The 20784-nt window shown below is 34.9% G+C and overlaps 3 protein-coding genes across 3 annotated transcripts; all 3 read right to left on the reverse strand.

Annotated features, from left to right (window-relative positions):
* Nucleotides 1–6152: 6152 nt before the first annotated feature.
* Nucleotides 6153–7565, reverse strand: LOC112499551 (probable carboxylesterase 120). The gene has a single exon (XM_025102607.2). It carries the CDS (start codon nt 7360–7362, stop codon nt 6325–6327), a length of 1038 nt encoding a protein of 345 aa, XP_024958375.2. The 5' UTR covers nt 7363–7565; the 3' UTR covers nt 6153–6324.
* A 762-nt stretch (nt 7566–8327) lies between these two features.
* On the reverse strand, nt 8328–9618 carry LOC102630103 (probable carboxylesterase 120). Its single transcript, XM_025102509.2, has one exon. It carries the CDS (start codon nt 9470–9472, stop codon nt 8438–8440), a length of 1035 nt encoding a protein of 344 aa, XP_024958277.2. The 5' UTR covers nt 9473–9618; the 3' UTR covers nt 8328–8437.
* Nucleotides 9619–15479: 5861 nt separating this feature from the next.
* LOC102606710 (hypothetical protein) lies at nt 15480–19334 on the reverse strand. The gene is made up of 4 exons (XM_006490218.4): nt 17856–19334; nt 17350–17739; nt 17206–17253; nt 15480–17073 (listed from the first exon to the last, which is right to left on the reverse strand). Exons 1-4 carry the CDS (start codon nt 18988–18990, stop codon nt 15587–15589), a joined length of 3060 nt encoding a protein of 1019 aa, XP_006490281.2. The 5' UTR covers nt 18991–19334; the 3' UTR covers nt 15480–15586.
* Between the last annotated feature and the right edge of the window lie 1450 nt (nt 19335–20784).

The following is a 20784-nucleotide window of genomic DNA, read 5'->3' on the forward strand; positions in this document are numbered from 1 at the left end:
TGAACAACCATCACTTTTAGAACCTTGTCGTAGTGGGAGGGTAACTAGGTTACCTGCGAGATACATGTTATTGAGAGAAACCTATACGACGATCTTAGTTGAACATGTATAAGATCTCACTAGTTACAACGAAACTCTAATAGACAGATATGTTGAATTTTGTAAAAAGGTCATGAATCAAGAAATGGAATCTATGTATTCCAATAAAGTCTGGAAACTTGTAGAGGCACCAAATGGGGTAAAACTTATAAGGTGCAAGTGAATCTACAAGAGAGAAAGAGGAGTAAACGGAAGGATGGAAACATTTAAAGCAAGATTAGTAGCCAAATGGTTTACTCAGAAAGAGGGAATCGATTATGAGGAAACATTTTCTACGGTTGCTATGCTTAAATCCATCAGGATTCTACTCTCCATTACTGCAGTGCTAGATTATGAAATTTGGCAAATGGATGTCAAGATAGTCTTTCTTAACGAGCATCTTGAAGAAGACATCTACATGCAGCAACCAGATGGATTCATACAAAAGGCCAAGAACACATGGTATGTAAGTTGCAGAAATCCATTTATGGATTAAAGCAAGTATCTCGGTCATGGAACATCAGATTTGATCAAGAGATTAAATCGCTTGGATTCATTCAGAACATTGATGAACCATGTGTGTACAAGATGATTCAGGAAAAATTTGTAGCCTTCCTAGTTCTTTGTGTAGACAATATTCTCCTGATTGGAAATGATATAGGAGTATTGACTACAATAAAGATTTGGTTAGCAAAACAATTTGATATGAAAGATCTGGGAGAGGCAAGTTATATTCTTGGTATCAAGTTACTACGAGACCGGAAGAATAAAACTTTAGCCTTGTCTCAAGCGGTCTATATCGATAAGATATTGGCTAGATTTAGCATGGAAAATTGCAAGACTGGTTTATTACCATTTAAACATGGAATTACATTCTCTAAAGATCAATCACCTAAAACATCTGAAGAGATCGAGCAAATGAGATGAGTTCCCTATGCAGAACTTGTGGAAAGTCTCATGTATCTCATGCTTTGCACTAGGCCAGACGTCTGTTTTGCGGTAGGAATGGTTAGCAGATATCAATCTAATCCTGGACCTCAATACTGGATTACAATCAAGCATATTATAAAGTATTTGAAAAGAACTAAAAATTATATGCTTGTGTACTCTGGTGATGAACTTATTCCAGTGGGTTATACTAATTCTGATTTTTAGTCAGATAAGGATTTTAGAAAATCAACTTCCGGCTATGTGTTTACATTAGGAAGTAGAGCTATTAGTTGGATGAGTGTGAAACAATCTTGTATCACAGACTCCACAACTGAAGCTGAATATGTGGCTACATCTGAAGCTGCAAAAAAAGTTATATAGCTCCGCAAGTTCCTACAAAATCCTAAGGTGGTACCTGTTGTAACTACACCCCTTAAACTATTTTGTGATTATGGTGGTCCAATAGCTCAATCTAAGAAACCACAAGAAACAAAACATATTGAGAGGAAGTATCATCTTATAAGGGAATAGTGTAGAAATGTTATATGACAGTACCCCAAATGACATTAGATGCTAAATGGAATATCTTATTACAATGGCCATTAGTGGGAAACCTTTATAACCTGCACTTAGAGCCCTAGAGCATGTGCAATATGCCAGATATGCTTTGAGAGCTAGTGGGAAATTGTTGGGAAAATATGCTCTTGAAAAGCATATGTGTTTATTTAATTGTAATAAATAATTTTTCTGACTAATAAAATAAATGAGGTATTTTATTCAAATATCTTAATTGCATTAATATTTTTATTAAAGTCCATTTAATCATATTATATGTATTTATGTGATCGCCATGTGAATTCACAGAAGTAATAAATACAAGTTATCTTATGATTAAATAAATTCAGTTCGCAGTTGATAAATAAAGTGGGGCACTTTATTTAGGTATAGACTGTAATAAATTCATTGAATGATTTGTCTTAATCATGTATGAATTTATTGATGTAGTACGACTACATTGAACATGATCACATATGAGACTGAATTAATTTTTTAATAACTGTTAGACTTATTAAATCTCATAGGCATTGATTTTACTGTAATCTTAATCTTGAGTTAATTATGATTTCATGATTGTAATTGTTATTCCATTTGAGTTACCAATGGGCACGACACATCCTTGTGTTCAAGATTACCCGGTATCTTGATGGGAGCAATTATGAGTATTGGAGTTATGGATTAACAATATAGAATTTGTACAACACATCTCTTGATGAGTTTTCGGCACTTGATCATAGAATTCTCTAGCCAGAGTGTGTCAACATATTTAGTATGTTGAAAATGATCATTAGAGAAAACTTGTAAGTATCAAGGAATAAGATGTTATTAAACTGATTGGACAGTTGAGATATCAATTTAATTAACAATGTGGTACAAAGGATTGTGCAGTAAAGAAATCAATGTGGCTTGGGATGAATTATTATTCGAGCATACAATTATGGAAGTCAGTTCCAATCTTTTAGTGGAGTAGATTTGGAATTAAATAATTGGGCTAGTTTAATTACAGGCATAATTATTGTAGCCCCTATTGTATGTTCCCAAATGATCCCCGAGTTAGCTCATTTAATTGACTGCACCACTACTGGATTAATAAGCAAGATAACTAGCTATTTGGGTCAAAAGTTTAAATATATCATTTAGTGGGAGGCTCTATTTAATTAGCTTGTGTGTAAGTGGCTTTATGTTATTTTACAAGGTGGCTCCCCTATAGAAAAAGCAAGTAACATGAGTTTTGTTTTTCATTATTTGGAGTCTAGGGTTTTCACTAAAGAGAGATATAAAAAGGCTTATTTTCTCTAAAGAAAGAGATAGCAGCCACTTTATATAGATCAGAGAAAAAGATTTTTCTCTCTATTGTTGAGAGAAAAATTTTCTCGTGCTAGTTGCTTTGATAGTGATAAAGGCGCACACACGTCAAGTGCAAATCAAACTTGAGTCATAACCTGGAAGATCATTGGTGACAGTTCGTGATGTGACAAGCGTGTTGGTGACGGATCGTGATCTAACATGAGTGGTGGTTACGGATCGTGATCTGGGAGCCTAAATCATTTCAATGGAAATAACCAAATCGGATTTTCAAGGTACGATTTCTAGAATACAAATTCCTATATATTGTATGAGAGCGGTCCTTAAAAGGTTTTATAAAAAAAAAAAAACTGATTTTTCCCCAACAACTGCCACATCATATCATTAACAGCTAGCGGAAAATTGGGATCATTCTCCAATCTCATCTCTGATTTTGTCCTTTTGACCCCGGAAAAGAAAGGCTTGTACAATATTAGGCCTCTTATTTTCAGTGGAGCCAGGTTATCAACTCCTGCAGCTGCGCGCAATGCTGCATGGTAAGCGATATTGCCACCTGAGCTATCGCCCACTAAGAAACATGACGACAAGTCAGCAGGGACTTGGACTGCAATATTTGAGCAGAGATCGTGGTACAAGCTTGTGGCTGCGCTTAACATAACGAAGCCTCCACCATGGAAGTAAACTATGAGAGGGAGCTTACTGTTGGTGGAAGACGAAGAATCAAGTGCTTCATGGGGAAGGTGTATGCGGACCCAAGTAGGGTGTTAAAAAAGTCCAGGCCGGCCCAATCCCGCTCGGGCCCAACCCAGGCCCGCGGGCTTAGGCTTGGCCCTCACCTATGAGGGCCTGGATAAGGGCCCAAGAAAAAAAGTCTGGACAAAGCCCAAGCCCACTAATTTTTTTAAAAAATAAATTTATAAATTAGAATAATATAATTCAAATAAAAAAATAATTAAAAAAAAAAGAAAACTTAAATTCTTAACTTATAAATCAATTATGATTCAAAAAAACTAAAATTATAATACTAAATTCTCTCTTTTGTGTCAATTAATTAAAAGAACATTTGAATTAGAAAATCCAGTATTAAAGAAAATTAAAGTTATGAGTTTTTATTTGCTTTATTTATTATTTTAATTTGAAATATTCATTTTCTTTAATTTATCTATGATTGTAATAACTTGTTGATCATTAATTTATTTCAAATTTACAATAATTTAAAAAATTTAAAATAAATAAATAAAGCCCAAGCCCGGCCCAGGCCCGTTGTTTGCCATCCCTAGACCCAAGTGTTGTTTGGTTGGTTGACGAGGACATCTTTTGAGAGAGCTATTGTGTGGTCATCTAGATCAGGTGTGGCGTTACTTATTTGTAGACTCATGTACTTCTCGTTCTCTCGTCTCCGGCAGTAAAAACAAGTGCGGGCGACTGCAAGGTCAACAGTGGATGGCCAAGATTTTCTTTTTAATTTGAATAGATAGATTTTTTTTTTTAAGTATGTAAGATTTTTTTTAGTTATGTAAAAAATAATACCATGAGCTGAGTGAGTTAAATGAGTTGAACGCAATACAAACAAAAATATGTGAAGTGTGACTGAATAAGGCAAATCCTAAAAGAGTAATGATACAGCCACAAACTTTTGTACAAACTGATGTGGCATTAATTCATTGGTTGAATGAAAATATAAATTAATAAAAATAAATCGTGTGGGCCAAGTGATATTTAATTCAACCAATCTTATCATACCACATCAGTTTGTACAAAATAAGTTTGTACAAGAGTTTGTGGCTGTATCATTACTCATCCTAAAAACATCATAATCTGCATAAGTCATATAAAATCAAAATGCTATATTTTTGTTTAAGTGATCATTTAATTCCTACTTTTTAAAAAATATCTTAAGACATTTTTACTGTTAAATATATTATATGTTCGAGTGATGATATTTTCATCCTATATTTTTTGTGAATCCACCCTATTTTCAAAAAATAATTATAAAAGTTACACATTATTTTTAAAATTTTCAAATCAAGAAGAGTTTTGGAAAATTAATTAATTAAATCTATGTTAATTCACTTTTTGTGATTTAGATTTATTTAGTATATTTGATTACAAAAATTATTTTGACATAAGTTTAAATTAATTATTTTACCCTTATAAAGTAAATTTATCAAGAATTTACTTTAACTTCAATATTTTTCTAATTTGTACCAAACTCACTGTTTCTAATACTCCTTTATTAGTGTGATTATTATTTTTTTTAATTAAACTAACATAGTGTCTTGATAGCACCATTCTCTTGTAAATTATTAGGCTATCAAATTTATGTCATTTACATATACGGGTAGTGAAACAATAATTAGGTTTCATTTAAAAATATTAGATTATAAGTCACAAAATTAAATACCTAAATTATTAGATATAATAACTCATGTTTTATGAGGGTAACTTTATCTTTTTATATCATAATAATAAAAATAGTAAAATAAAACTTATATTAAAATTTATGATCAAAGATGGTCAAAGAACCTAAGAAAAAAATTAATAGAATGATTTAATTGATAAATTGTACAAAAGTTTTATTAATTTATATTTTTTAAGAATATTGTGAATTTATTATAATTATTTTTTAGAAGTGGGGTGGATTTACCAAAATAGTGCGGTTGAAATATCCCTATCCTACATTTTCTACCCTTGCTTTTTCTTTTTCTTTTTAATAATATCCTTATAATAATATTCGTGCCTTCTTGAAGATATTAAGAAATAAAAAAGGTTAATTTACAAAATTAGCCTTAAAAGTATTATTATATTTTTTCACAAATTTTTATGTTATTATTTACTTTTAGGACTAATTTGATAAATTAAATATTTTATTAAATGACTATTACTAAAATTATTGCAAGGATATTAAACATTTCATGGCTGATCTTAATTATTTATTTCTAAATAAATTATTAGCAAGATTGTTACACGGGTATAAAAAATATTAGTTCTTTTATATTAAATTTTATTAATTAATTTTTAATAGAAATTATTGGTTAATTTACTAATTAAATTTTTAGAAATAAATTAATTAATGTCAAGAATATTATTATAAGGGTTTATTATAAAAATAAAGAAAAAATAAGGATAAGAATGTAACATATTTAACTAAAAAAATATTTTGAGATATTTTTTAAAATATAAAAATTAAATAAATATTTAAGTAAAAATATAAAAATTAAACAAATATTTTGAGATATTTTTTAAAATATAAAAATTAAATAAATATTTAAGTAAAAATATAAAAATTAAACAAATATTTATCTAAATCAAAATAACAAAGCCGAAACATGATATCCTTTTTGGTGCCCATGTTAATTTTTCTTTATCAATATTACAGAAGAAAAATTATAAACACCACAGAATCGCGGAATCAGTTGCACATCGCAGTACAACGCGGACGCACAACAGTCTTCACTCACTCGCTCGGAAGCGATTGTCGGCCGAAGATAAAACAAAATCTTTTATGCAATCCAGCACGGCCCTACGCTTAGCAGCACTCACAGGATCACTATCATCAAACCCATGCTTCCCTCCTTGATCAAGATGACATATCACTTTCACACCTTTTCGCTCCATCATCTTTACGAACTCAATCTGACGATCGATCAATGGGTCCTCACTACTCCCACTGACCATCACGTTCCATCCTAGCATTCTGATATGGTCTAAGAGCTTTGACCCACCTCCCACCGTTGGATTGCAGTATTCATTATCACGGTCAACCCCAATTGGTAACGCTAACTCCCACATCAAATCATTGACACATAGCGGTAGAAAGGGATCATTCACCAACCTCAACTCTGACTCAGTCCTCTTGACCCCACCAAAGAAAGGGTAATTCAGTATCAGCCCTCTGATCTTCAATGGCAACAGATCATCAACTTGCGCAGATGCACGCAATCCTGCATGGTAAGCTATGTTGCCACCGGAGCTATCCCCCATTAAAAAACAGCGAGACAAGTCAACGTATTTGTGTAACCAGTCTTCTTGTGTTTTCTTGATCCAATGCAGCACTTCCATGGCATCATCGTATGCGGCTGGCAGGCGATGCTCTGGGGCAAGCCTGTACTCAACTGATGCAACGACTGCAGGGACCTTGGCGGCAATGTTTGAGCAAAAGTCATGGAAAAGGCTTGTGGCTGCGCTTAAGACAACGAACCCTCCCCCATGGAAGTGAACAATGAGAGGAAGCTGCGCGGTAGAGGATGGATCAAGTGCTTGACAGGGCACGAAGATGCGGACCCAGGTGTGTTTTGATTGGTTGACGGGGACATCTTTGGAGAGAACGTCCAGAGTATGGTGATGCTCATCTGGAATATTAGGTGTGGCTACAGTGCTTGGGAAGTTGGTCCAGTTGCGAGTAATGGTGCCGTCGTCATTTTGGATGATCTGAAGCTGGTTGAAGGGATCAATGGTTGAATCAGATGGGGCAGTTTTGTCGTCTGACATATTAGATGACTTGATGAACTTGAAATTTGATGGATGATGGTTGATGTTGCATGAAATTGTTTTAGATTTTTGTGTTTTTAAGCTCTTTTTTACAAGTTACGCACATAAAGACGAGTAAATAAACAACAACAAAGAAAAAACAAACAAAAACAACCAACCGACCAAACAAAATTTTATAGGTGAAGTGACCCATCCTCTATACATAATTGGGACAATTCCACCATATAAATGAACGTTTGGTTGATTAGTAATAAGTACATAACATTATAAAAATAATGATGCAAGCAAAGTCTAGATAAACGTATGATATAATGAATAATTAAAATGAAGGCCATCACTACAATTCATTTTTCCATGATTGCTTGATTATTTTCAATATGCCATTTAAATTGAATTATGATGTTTGTAAAAAAATTAGCACAAAATCTATTAAAAAAAATTGTCTTGTAATGAAATATTTTGTCCTTATTGATTTTTTTTTTCTCTTGCAGCGATGGTGTGTACAATTTATACTAATTATTTTTTTTTTCTTTTCGTCTAAACCACGAGGTGGTCCTGAATGGACCCCAATTGTGGGAGGTACCTTTAAGCTCGTACAACAACCTAAACTAATCCCTGCTCGCACCGGATCGGCCCGTAAAGAGTAAAGTACTGGCCAAAATAGTGACTCCATACAAGAACATAGCTTGAACTCCTGACCTCTCTTAAAGAGTGAGAGTGCCGAACCACTCAAACTAACTAACTTTTGTTAATTTATACTAATTGTTGAGCAGTTATTTCTCCTATATTTTACTTAGCTTCCAATAACGAATTTGGACTGAGAAATATAATCATGTAGATGCTTCCCAATATAAGTCACTACGGTTGGGCTATTATAAATTAATTTTTTGGCCTAAAAAGATTTTGATATTCATTAAGTATTGGTCTCATGTAATGCAATGGAGGATTATACGAAAAACACATAATTGCAATATTTTAAGATTCTTGCTTTCATTATTCGTAATTATCATAAACTCACCCAAAATAAGCATAAGAAATCACCACGTCTCCAATAAAAGACACATCGTCACTTCACTCACTGACTCACTAGGCATGCAGGCACTGTTGAGGACAAAATGAAATCCTTTATGCAAACAATAAATTGCGTAGTCTTCGAAGTGTCTATAATTTCACAAGAATGGAAACCTCCTTCAACAAAATGACTCACCACTTGAACACCTTTTTGCTTCATAATCTTAGCAAGCTCAATCTGACGGTCAATCAACGGATCCCCATCACACCCAGTCACCATTACCTTCCATCTTAGCAACTCGATTTGCTCTAAGAGCTTTGACCCACCTCCCACCGTTGGATCACAATACTCATGACCACGGTCAGCCCCAATTGGTAAAGCTAACTCCCACATCAAATCATTAACACATAAAGGGAGATGCATGTTATTCTCCAGCCTCAACTCTGACTCAGTCCTATTGAGCCCACCAAAGAAAGGTGAATGCAATATCAGCCCTTTGATCTTCAATGGTAACATATTATCAGCTTCTGCAGCTGCACGTAGCCCTGCATAATAAACTATGTTACCGCCAGCACTAGTGCCCATTAAGAAACATGAAGTTAAGTCAGCATAGTTCGTTATCCACTCATCATGGGTGGTTATGATCCAGTGCAAGGCTTCCATGGCATCATCATGAGCCGCCGGGAGACGATGCTCGGGGGCTAGCCTGTAGTCAACTGATACAACTACAGCAGGGAATTCGGATGCTATGTTTGAGCAGAAATCGTGAGTCATGCTTGTGCCAACGCTGAAGAGAATGAACCCTCCACCGTGAAAGTAAACGATGACAGGTAGCTTAATTTTATTGGTGGAAGAGGAAGAATCAAGTGCTTGACGGGGCAGGAATATGCGGACAGAAAGGTCGTTTGATTTATTGATGGTAACATCTTTGGAGACAGCTATTGTTTGGTGATCATCAGGATCAAGTGTAGCGGCTACCATTTGTAGGCTACTTGGGAGATTGCTGTGGTTGCGAGTGAGGGTGTCATCATCGTTAGGGGTGATCTGAAGGTATAGATAGGGATCAATGGAATGTGGGAGGGCAAACTTATCTGACATATTAGGGTTTGCTCTGTGAATGTAATGAAACTGAAACTTGATGGGCGGTGATCAATTCTCTCTTATTTTTCGTTTCTTGACGCCAAGCATAAGTAAATACTTGGTAGGCTTTAAAATACTCATATATTCATAATGCACTAGTGTGGGTGACTCGGTGAGGGTTAAAATGTCAAATAAATTGTATCTTTGTTTATATATATATAAACATCAGCATTAGATCCACCTTTGAACAAAATATATAAAACTTAAAAGGAGTTAAAGAGTAGTGTTACGTGGCAAACAATTGGCCCTTATACAGATCATCACATGTGGTAGTACTGAAGGTTTATTGATCATTTTGATGCATGATAATTAACGATTAATTTATATTTATATGGCATACGAATAATTGTGATAAAATATTATTCAAAGTTAAATGTGTGTGTGGTGTTGCCAGATATTTTGCAGACAAAATCTAATCACGACTTCTTTGAGCACAGTATTAATGGAGAACACCAACTTTGACCATTGTCTATCAAAGGATCATCCAATCATGTCCCACAATAGATTCGTTTAGGCGACTTTACTTTTATCTTGTGTCACCGCCCGATAACAAGATGATTGGTTTTCACAATTGCTTGCTCTTATTGTTCAATTTCCCTAAAAATTTTGTCAATTGCTTTTTTCTCCCCCTCTGAAAGTTCCCGTAAAAAGTAGGATCTTGTGGGTTTCATCAAATAATGTCCGTCTTTTTCAATAATTTTCAGAAGGCAATGGCTACTTTGGAACTGTTTCAAGGTAGAGCATAAATTATAGCCACACATATAAATTGATAAATAATAAAAAAATATATGTTATAATTTTAATTGTGTGATTATAAAGGTGTACTCTATTTTAGAATGGTTCTAATATAGTCAGACCTTTTAAACAAAGGTTACAATTAGCTATATGTATAAGAAATTTCAGAAGTAGTATTAATGAACGCCAATTTAAGGCCGAAACTTTTAGGTGGTGTTTGATTTGAAGAAATGATTGGAGAGCAGGAGTGGAAAAGAGGGGAGAGGGAATTTCAATTTTTTTTTTTTGGTTTTGACCACGAGGTATCTTGGGGAGGGCCCCAACTGTGAGAGGCACCTTTAAGCCCGTACCACAACCCAGACTAGAAGTCCCCGCTCGAACCGAGAGGCACATGTTCTCCTAACAAAGGCGACTTCCCTGTGACTCGAATTGGGGAGCAAACCCAGTCAAGCCACTTAAGGGGACTCCATTGCCAGTGGAGCCAACACTTTGTTGGTAAGGGAATTTCAATTTTCATTATTTGGTTTGGCAAGGAATTCTACATGGAAAGATATAGATTATTTTTTACTTGGACAATTTTAACCCTTTTGTTAAGATTTTAATATTTGTTGATTTTAATATTTGTTAATTAAGTAAAATTAAAAAAATAAAAAAAATTTACAAAATCATAATAAAGAAAAAGTTTAAATTATTATTCAATTATATTATTTAGAGATTTGAATTTTTTCTAGAAAATTATTAAATTATAAATTAATTTAATCTAAAAAAAAGAAAACTGAAACAAGTAGAATTGAAAGAAAATTTATTACGAACTGATTTGATCTTTGTTAATTTTCTGCGTTTATAGTTTGCAAAGAAAAGTATAAATAAATATACATCACATAGAAGATAATCTTCATTCAGTTTTGAACATTAAAATAACGAAATTCTGATTTTTCTTCCTCAATTGCTTTTATCTTTATTTTTTCAGAAAAATGATTAATTAATTAAGTGAAAATTTGAGGTTTCTATCTTTTTTATTGTATCTTTCTTGTACTGGTAATGGCAAAAAAAAAAGCCACATGCGCTTTAATATGTTCACAGCAATTAAATGGTTTTTTAAGGGACAAATATGGAAAATTATTCTCCGGCTGAGTTAGAATTCGATTTCCCCACCCATCATAGAGGAAATTGAATTCCACAATTTACAGCAATTGCAAATTCGACAGAATTTGATTTCCCCTTCATAATTGCAAACCGAACGGTGGAAATCTGAGGGGACTTCAAATTTCCCTCCTCTCCCTCCCACTCTCCTGTCAAACGAACGCAGCCTTAGTTAATTTGGACGGAGTCCATTGAAATGGGCCACCTCATTTTTAGTTGCAGCTCTAGGTGGCCCTGTTGAGTAGTGTGGCCGACAGATAGAAATCCATTGTCAAGCTTCAAAGCCCAATACTTGATAGCCCATTTGAATATTGATTTCAAAAATTTCAGGGCCATAGAGATTGCCTATCAGGCCGAAACTTGAGGCCTGAAATATTGTAGTAGTATGGCTAGAAAGACTTTCACTCACATTTTCATCAACTTTCCTCATAAAACCCCATGTTTTTTTTTTGTTTTTTTTTGTTTTTGAAACGCATAAAACCCCATGCTAGTATATCCCTTATGTAAGATTATAGTAAAAGCTCCGTTTTCTATTGTGGTGAAAGGCAATTGATATAGTATTCATTGAGCACTAGCTACCACATTTAGTATAAAAAGACTATAATTATCAGTGATTAATAGATTACACATATTTTATCTCATTAAAGTTATGTTATCATTGAAGTTTTGATAGTTATGATGTAGAACACGACTTTTGTATTTTTTTTTTTTTTTTTGAGAGTGTAAGTTGAGTTACAGGTATTCATCTTGGGCGTATAATGCATCATTTCAAAGTTTATTAAAAGATGAATGTAGGTATTTACTACTGCAATGTAAATGATCAGCAAATTTTTAGAAAATCTCATTTCTTGGGGCATCAAATTGTAGTTTGAAAATTTTACCTAATTTTTAGGCTTCTTTCTAAGTTTTTAATTTTATTTCTAGAACTCAGAATTGAATGCCCATTTTTTAGTCTTTTTATTTCAAACATTTGAATTTTATATATATATATATATAACTCTTATTCGTCAATAATCAATTATCATTCCGTAACTTTGTTCTTTTATCATTTTCGCTTCGTTATTTACATTTAGATACTAGTAGAGTATGATGGATAAATTTTGAAATATGAACATCGATCATACTTTATATTTTGGATGGTTCATCTTGAAGGTTGCTTATTTGTCATGATATCATATGCACTCAATGTACGGCTTCAGGCACTATTTTTATTAAATAAATTGATTTAATTTTTCTAATATACAATCGTCTCAATGCATACTGATTTCCGTCCGTAGCACATCACTCACTCACTCTCCTCTAACCGTAAATTAAGAAAATCTAATTAAATTCTTAATTTTTAAACATCTTCAGAATTTATATGTTATCTGATCCTTATGTGCTGTCTAATTAAATTGGTAAAATTTATTTTGTGATATGGTGCTCTCTAATGCATACAAAGAATAAAGGGTTATCCATTGACTTACTTCAATAACTTGAAAAAAAAAAATTCCTTTTAAAGTGCCCTTTCGTAAATGGTAACAGAGAATGTTTACATATTTTCCACTTCGGTATGCCTTTTATTGCTTCTGCGGATGATTTATTGAGACACAACTAGCAGGAATAATTGAAAATAGAAGAAGTAAGGCTACAACGACCAAAAAGAAATTTACTACTTAAGCTCATCGGCCATATTAAAAGCTAGTTGGTTTTATGGCGACAGGTAGCTAGCCCAGGACAGTTTAATTAAAGCCATTTTACTCATTAAGTTAAGATCATAAGTGCTTTTTTCTTTTATTTCATTTTGCAAAAGTCTACGGATGCTTTTGCAAAAAGCTGATTGGAAAAGTCCCCCCCCTAGCTATAGATCAGTGCAAGTACTGTACAACATCAATAAATCGAAAGAACTGCAATAAGAGATGACTTTTGGCAATGGAGTCTTCAACAATTAATTCTTCGAAGAAGCCTGAAATACTCTTTTCTGTCAATTCTCAATTGAAAAACTTAAGTTTTTAATTACTGATTCTTGTAAATTTTCGTTCCTGATCTCCAACTTGTGATATGTTATGTGTAGTATCACAAAACTTGCGAGGTGATGAACTGATGATCAACCACGAAAACTTGATGGAACTTAACAAAAATAAGAAAATAAAAATTTTTAACCGAGAGTGGGAGACGTTGTACCAGACAGCATTGTATTACAAGATGAGCCCTAATTCTTATCCAAGTGAGGGCCGTTTCTGTTCCTCTTTTCTTTGAATTAGGAACAAGTTTCTGTGATTGAAAGAAGCTGTACGCTCTGAGGCGAGACCAGTTTGAGGATGAGAATGTTTGTTGAACGTGACGAGAAATTGGTGGCTGATTCGAGTTGCGAAAAAATCGCAATCTTCATGTAAAGATTTGTATGTACAAAAATATGAAAGCAATACATATCACTGGGTTGAAGGTGGTTGGGATTTTTGGGGCACTGACTCCATGATGGAGACACAATGGCCCCAAAAGAAGACCCTGCTGACTTACAGATATTCCACTACCAAAACTCGTTTTATATTATAAAGTTTGCGGGCCACATTAGCTTGGAATTTACCAGTTAGTGTGTTTTTTTTTTTTTTTTCAAAGGATATAGTGAGTGTTGCAATTACAAATGGTTTTGCATTATTTGTGCTTTCATTTGTCATAAATTACCGGTAGTTCACAAATTAGGGTCTACTAAGACGTATTTATAGTATCTGCAATGATATAGAGCAACAAATTCATATTCATTGTATAAACTTATTTTATAAAAATTGATTTGACATAATTCAATTGGCTGCATTAAATATTTTTTTGTTTGTATAATTTATTTTTATTATTTTATATTTTCATCCAATCAATGGATTTACATCGCATCAATTTATTTAAAATAAATTAATACAAAAATTTGTAACTTCATGGAACATAAAATGCATCTAGATTCTTAATATAAAAATATCTAAAGAAAGATTTATAAGTATTCCACATTTTGTATTAAAAAAAAATTATCAAGATCAAACAAATACCTTCAACATTGAGAGGCCAACAGATACCTTTAGCGTTGAGAGGCGGCCTGCATGAGGTTATTTATTTATTTATTTATTCATTTATAATATATATATATATATATATATATATATATATATATAGAGAGAGAGAGAGCGATACTGTACTTATTTAATTGAAATATTTAATTTGTACTGTACTTATTTAGTTGAAATATTTAATTTGTATCCCAAATGTACATGTCACCAATATAAATTCATTATTTAAGTTAAAACTGATAAGATTTAATAATTATTTATCACTTAAACTAATTAAATCTTCACACAACATTTGCCACATAAAAAATATATATAAATTAAGTATCCCAAATAAATATAGTATTATTATAAATAAATATATAGAGCCCTCTTAGAACTTGGCCGGTTGGCCCCTTTGACCACAAGAATAAAACAAACATATAAAAAATGTGTAGGTTATTGAAAATAAATTTTATTCAATGAGGTGCTAAAAAACCCACTTGAATTCCTTTAAACATGTTTTAAGCTTAATTAATATATGATTGTTACGCTTCTCATAATTAAAAAGTTGTCGCCCCTCACCTTGAGAAATAGTCAATAAGGACGTAATATTTTAATTAAATATTAAAAAAAGAGCACTTGGTTAACAGTTAAAAAAAAAAAGAAGAAGAAGAAGAAGTAACAGTAATAAACGTGGAGCAAAATGCACCGTACCAACGGACCATCAACTAAACTCATCCACAGAAATACGGCCACATCACAGCTACCAGGCACTTCACCTTTCTATAGATTTCCCATCCGAAAAAATACTTAACAGCATCAGTTTTTAAATAAAATCACTCAATTGTCCTTTTACCCATCACATTCGATTTGATAGCTTCCAATCCAAGAACCAGAACAAGAAGCCGCCCTTTAACAGTAGCCGCCATTTGATTCACCTCCAGAGCCTTTAAAAGTCCCAACACTGCATTCATTATTAAGGTATCAAAACTGCACATTAACTAAAAGCCCTAATGGCCTAATCTATAAAACACTTCCACTACGGCATGCATAATGTAGATATTAGATATAAGTAATAGTAAAAATAAATATTTTATTTTATTTTATTTTTAACACTAATTAACAGTAATTTTCTTTAATCTAATATCTATCAAATCTAGTGACAGTCACCACCACTGATCTAATAGGGAGCAGTACTAGAGGAGGCTGCGGCTACTGACAGAGACGACTGCAACTGAAGCAGGTGGTGGTAACAGTCGGCGGCGGTTGGCCTCAGCTCTGGGTTCTGATCAAGGCATCTGTTTTGCAACTCTCTAAGCATTTTGGGCACATTGCTCAGCCCGCATGTTTTCACCAACTGCCCCACTCCCCATACGTCAACTTTCACTCCATGCAACCCGGGCCTCCCCATCTCCGGTGCGTGCCTCCCACGCGCCTCCACTCCTCCCGCCACCGCCGCCACCAACTGTGGGTATATCTGCGGCGCGCTCGCTGCCTCATCGAACCCACTTACGAACCACTCGTTTTCCCTATCGCTTCTTCTCATCACTTTATCCCAACTCAGGTCCTTGTGCATGAAAGATAGATCGTGTAACGCTACTAGTGCTTTGGTCACGTATTTGAGTGCCTCCACGAGTTGCTCACAACTCGTGGGCTTCAGTTTGCACCCTCTTGGCTTGAACACCAATGCCAAATCTTTCTCTGATGACTCGTATATGGCCTCTGCGTGCGGGATTCTGTGGTCTAAGAAATCGTATATCTGTTTCACCGCTGCCCATTTTCTCTTGCTCGAGAAAAATCTAGTGACTGTGTTTGGTGTCATTTCGATGATGTTACCGCTGCCCAAATCGATTCTTTCGAAATCACTGAAAGGGTACTGCTTGTAACCACCGCCGCCGTTGCTAATAATGCTGCTGCTGCTGTTGAAGCAACGATCGGCTAACAAAGGCAACAGGCCTGCTATTCTGTAACATGGGATTAGGGCTTTGAGCCTCTCAACTGGTGAAGACAAGTCTAGTGAATACAAATCTGTTCTCACAACACGGTCTTGTGATCGACTCAATGCACAGAATGTTACTATGTAGCCGACCGCATAGTAGCCAAACAAATACGGAAGGTCCATGTAAGTCCATAGTAGCTTCTCCACAATTGAAGATGAAGGATCAAGTTGGCCTTCTTTCAATTGATCGGTCTCTTCTCCTCTCCACAAACAAAGATTTCTAACAAACCCCGTCACGTTTGGCCATTGGTCCTGCAATGGCTCTGGTGATGATATTGATGAAGAAGAAGGTTTCCGTACAATGACCATTTCAGAAGAACAGAATTTGGAAACAACCCTATTGATGCAATCATCCCAAAGGCCAATGAAGGAATCTCTACTAGCGGCGGTTGAAAAACTAAGACTAGGGTTATTACCACGAACAATGGGGCTTAAAATATCGTATGTAATGGCCCTACAATCTAACAATTCAGTTGAAGTAGTAAAGAAAATTTCTTTCCCTTGCGGTAAGTCTCTATAAACATCTTTTCTAATTGGGAAACGAAATTCCTCGGGTGGTGGCTCTTGTAAATGCCATGAAAGCTCGAACAAGCTAGGTAGTGTTGTCGGCGGGACACGAAGACATCCCACGTAGTAGTCACTTGGATCCTGATACTCCCATGGAGTAACTGCACACACAACAAGAAAACAAACAATGACAATAACATTGAATGGAGGGTTACATCTTATGGAGGCCCCCCCACTAAACAATATTAGATCAAATGATGTATATATCAAGAAAGTTCTAAGAGACAGCTTACATCTTATGGAGGGTTCAGTGAATGGGAACTGAACTCTTTCAAAGAAACCTGAAAAGGTGAGAGTAATAAGACGTGTGAATTCCTAGACTGTTTTTAAAAGAGGAATAATAATAGTAACTAACAACAACATATAAATTTTTGTACCAGCAGAAGAAGCAGAAGCTGAGCCTGAGGAAGACTTTCTTCTGCCAAAGACTTTGACTTGCTGTCCAGGAACGAATCTATCAACAGAGAAACCTCTAAGAGTTCCTTCTTCGAAAGCTTCCATGTTGCAAGCAACCATAGCGTCATCAAAGAAAGTGAGCTCGTCCGCATTCAAAAAGCTTGACCCTTGAAGCTTTATTCTTCCTCTTTGATGCTCACCTTCTTCTGCCCACAAGCTCACTGACTCCTCCCATGTCATTCTTATTCTGCCTATTCTTCTGAGTTCCTTGGAACCCACATCTAGTGAAGACTCGAACCCTAACAAGCTCCCTCTTCCACCATGGAAAAAAGCTTCCCCCCCACTTGTCATCACCAGTTGCTTTGCCCTCGCTACAAGAACGTGAAAGGCTAATGTTATTATATGTAGAAAAAGGAAAAGGAAGAAAACTAAAAAAAAAAAGATTTTTTTTAAATTTTAATTATATATTTTGATAATATATATGTACCAGAGAGAGAGAGCTCATCTTCTTTGAAAGGAGGGGGAGGAGGAAGAGCTCTGGTTGATCTATTGTCATGATCACTTGAAACAAAAACAGAAGAAGCTGCTCTGCTTTGAGATGTTGATCTCATGCGAGACCCCATGAACTGAGACAATTCTTCAAATACTTCTTCATCAAATGAAGCTGGCAGCCTGTGTAATTTCCTCTCATATGGAGAGAGTCTGAAGTAACTCTTACCAACTTGTTCTCTTTCACCGCCTCTCTCCCATTCGTAAACCTTTCTAAATTCACCCAACATGTTATCCCACTTGGTCCCAGATGTTTTAGCATCTCTATTCACTCCATGTCTTTGCAAGAACTCTGCAACTTCTCTGTCTTTATCAGCCCTAGTTTTTGCTCTCGTTGATTGGGCAGCAGCAGCAACTTCTCCCTGACCAGTACTCTCTGGCTGATGATGATCAACTCTTGAGGAAGATCCAGAGCCGTTGGATCCACCACCACCTTGGTACTGAATCCTCCAAGCCCTAGCTAGCCACAGCATCTCGTTTGGTTTCCAAACTGGGCTTACATACTTGCCTTTTCTGAACTGGGGGTGAAATTGCTCACCCAGTAATTCTGGCCTGTTTGTCTCTTGACCAGAAGCTGCTGAGAGAGAAGGAATAGGTGAGTGAGGAGGAGATGATGCTGTGTCTGAAGAGGAAGCCGTGGTGGTATGAGCTTGGCTTTGTGGGTTGGTTATTGGGAGTGTGGTTGGTGATGGGCTTGATTCTGTGGTGAGTATAGCCATTTGGGCTTGTTGCTTTTGTTGTTGCTGTTGAGATGGTGATGGTAAAAGCTTCCATTGGCTGCTATTATATCGTTGCCTTTTGGGATTTACTGGCTCAAATTGTTGCTCAAATGGAGAGGAAGAAGTTGGACCAATAGGAACATACAAAGGAGCAGAGATGTACGGAGCTCCGGTGACCACAACTGCCGGCGGCTGTTGGTGATGGTGCTGGCCTTTTTCAGTTGACTCCTCAAGTGGATTTTTCGGGGAGGATGAAAGTTGTTGCTGCTGAGGTTGCTGTTGCTGCTGCTGCAGCTGTTGAGGTTGTTGTTGTGATTGTTGCTTCTTGGTTGTATCTCCTTTGTTGTCACCCATCTCAAAAGGGTCCAAAAAAAAAACTTTGTTTTTGTGAATAGAAATTAAAAAAAGAAAAAAAAATCTTCAAGCAAGAGGCACAACAAGAATAACAAGCACAATTAGTCTCGAACTAGCTAATAGCTTGGTTCTGATTACGGTTTGTCCGTGTCTTTGTTACATTTACAAAGGGGTGGGGGCTGGGGCCTGGGGTCTGGGGGCAAGGCTTTGTGATTTCTCTGATTTGGACTTGGAATGGGAATGCCACCGTATCTTGAAAAGGGAAAGTTGAAAAAAAAAAAATCAATGCTTAGCGAATTCATATTACAGCAGCAAAGCCAAAAAGCCTAAAAACGACAACAAAAGCTAAGGAAAGAAGTAACAGCAAAAGTCGAGATTGTGGAACTGCTACGAATAAGACCTTTCGTTCAAATTTTATCAGTTAAATACAAGACCATATTGCAATTTAGATGTGTGATTTTGACAAGAGAAAAATATTTACATAGCGCATGATTATTGATTAGCGAGGTGTCATGATTGTGGTCAGTCTGAAAAACGCGGCTCTAAAAACAAATTAACGTTGATTTCTGAAGAGAGAGAGAGAGAGAGAGAGAGAGAGGGATCATTGTTAATGTTTTTGTGTTGGTGGTGTTGTTCTCATGTTCTGAAAGTGGAAAAAAAAAAGAAGCGAGTTACTGAGTGAGTAAGTGAGTGAGAGTGAGTGCCCGTTCCTTAACCGGCCGCGCGCGACGAGTGAGGGGGCGAGTGGAGACTGCGAGTGAGTGCGAGAGCGTATTTTGGAATTTGGACTCAGAAGAGGTTAGATGTGGACACATCAACTCTATGGCTCTGCTCCAATGACTCACTACTCTAGAACTTTGGCCCTTCTTGACTTTTATTTTATCTTTTCTTTTTTGGGTGGAGTATAGAAAAAAAAAACGTAAAGAAAACTTTGTAACTTTTCATTATTTTAAATTTGGATTATGGTATATAATCTATATATGTAGGACCTAGTAATGTTGGTGAAAATTTTCTGAATGGAATAAGTTTTAGTAGTAAATTTTATTCTTAAGGGTTCGTTTGATATTATGGTGCTGTGACTTTTATACTACAATCATTATAAAATAAAAATTATAATTATGAAATAAAATTAATTTTGGTGATAAATATGATGTTTAAATAAAATCTTTATAAAAAATAAAATTATTAAAAAAATTTCATCAAATAATCGATGAATCTCAACTTCATAACTATAATTATATAATTTTTAAGTCAATCCTCCTAAAAAGCACTAACAAAAAATGCGATAATCCTTTTTCTATGTGATTCAAAAGGTTAAAGCAACAATTACAAGTAGATTGACAATCTAAATTATGCAATTCCATTGGTGATAGATTCGCGGAATTAATTGGTTTAGTCATTCTGTATTTTCATGATTACACCAAATCATGGTTTTCACAGATTCATCTCATAGCCAATTACACAAAATTCTATGAGTACTCTCTGTGTGCATCACCACTAAAATATAAAAAAATATGTATATACATTTCAACATATTAGAGATTATATTGTTTATATGTTAGTTGATTATAAATTTTTTTTTTTGTATGTTAGTGATATTTTTACTTTGCTAAAATGATGATATTGTGCGAGTGCCCGCATTTTCTTTTAATGTGGATACGCTCTTAAATCGTAGAGTTTAATTGGCTTATTTATAAATGAACTATAAAGTCATGTAGTTTAAGAAAGTTAAAATCTTGACTCTATTAAACTTTATGGTTTAAAAGCATGTTAGTATGAAACCAAAAAAAAAAA

Source organism: Citrus sinensis, chromosome 9, assembly GCF_022201045.2.
Source record: "Citrus sinensis cultivar Valencia sweet orange chromosome 9, DVS_A1.0, whole genome shotgun sequence".
Lineage (NCBI taxonomy): Eukaryota > Viridiplantae > Streptophyta > Magnoliopsida > Sapindales > Rutaceae > Citrus > Citrus sinensis.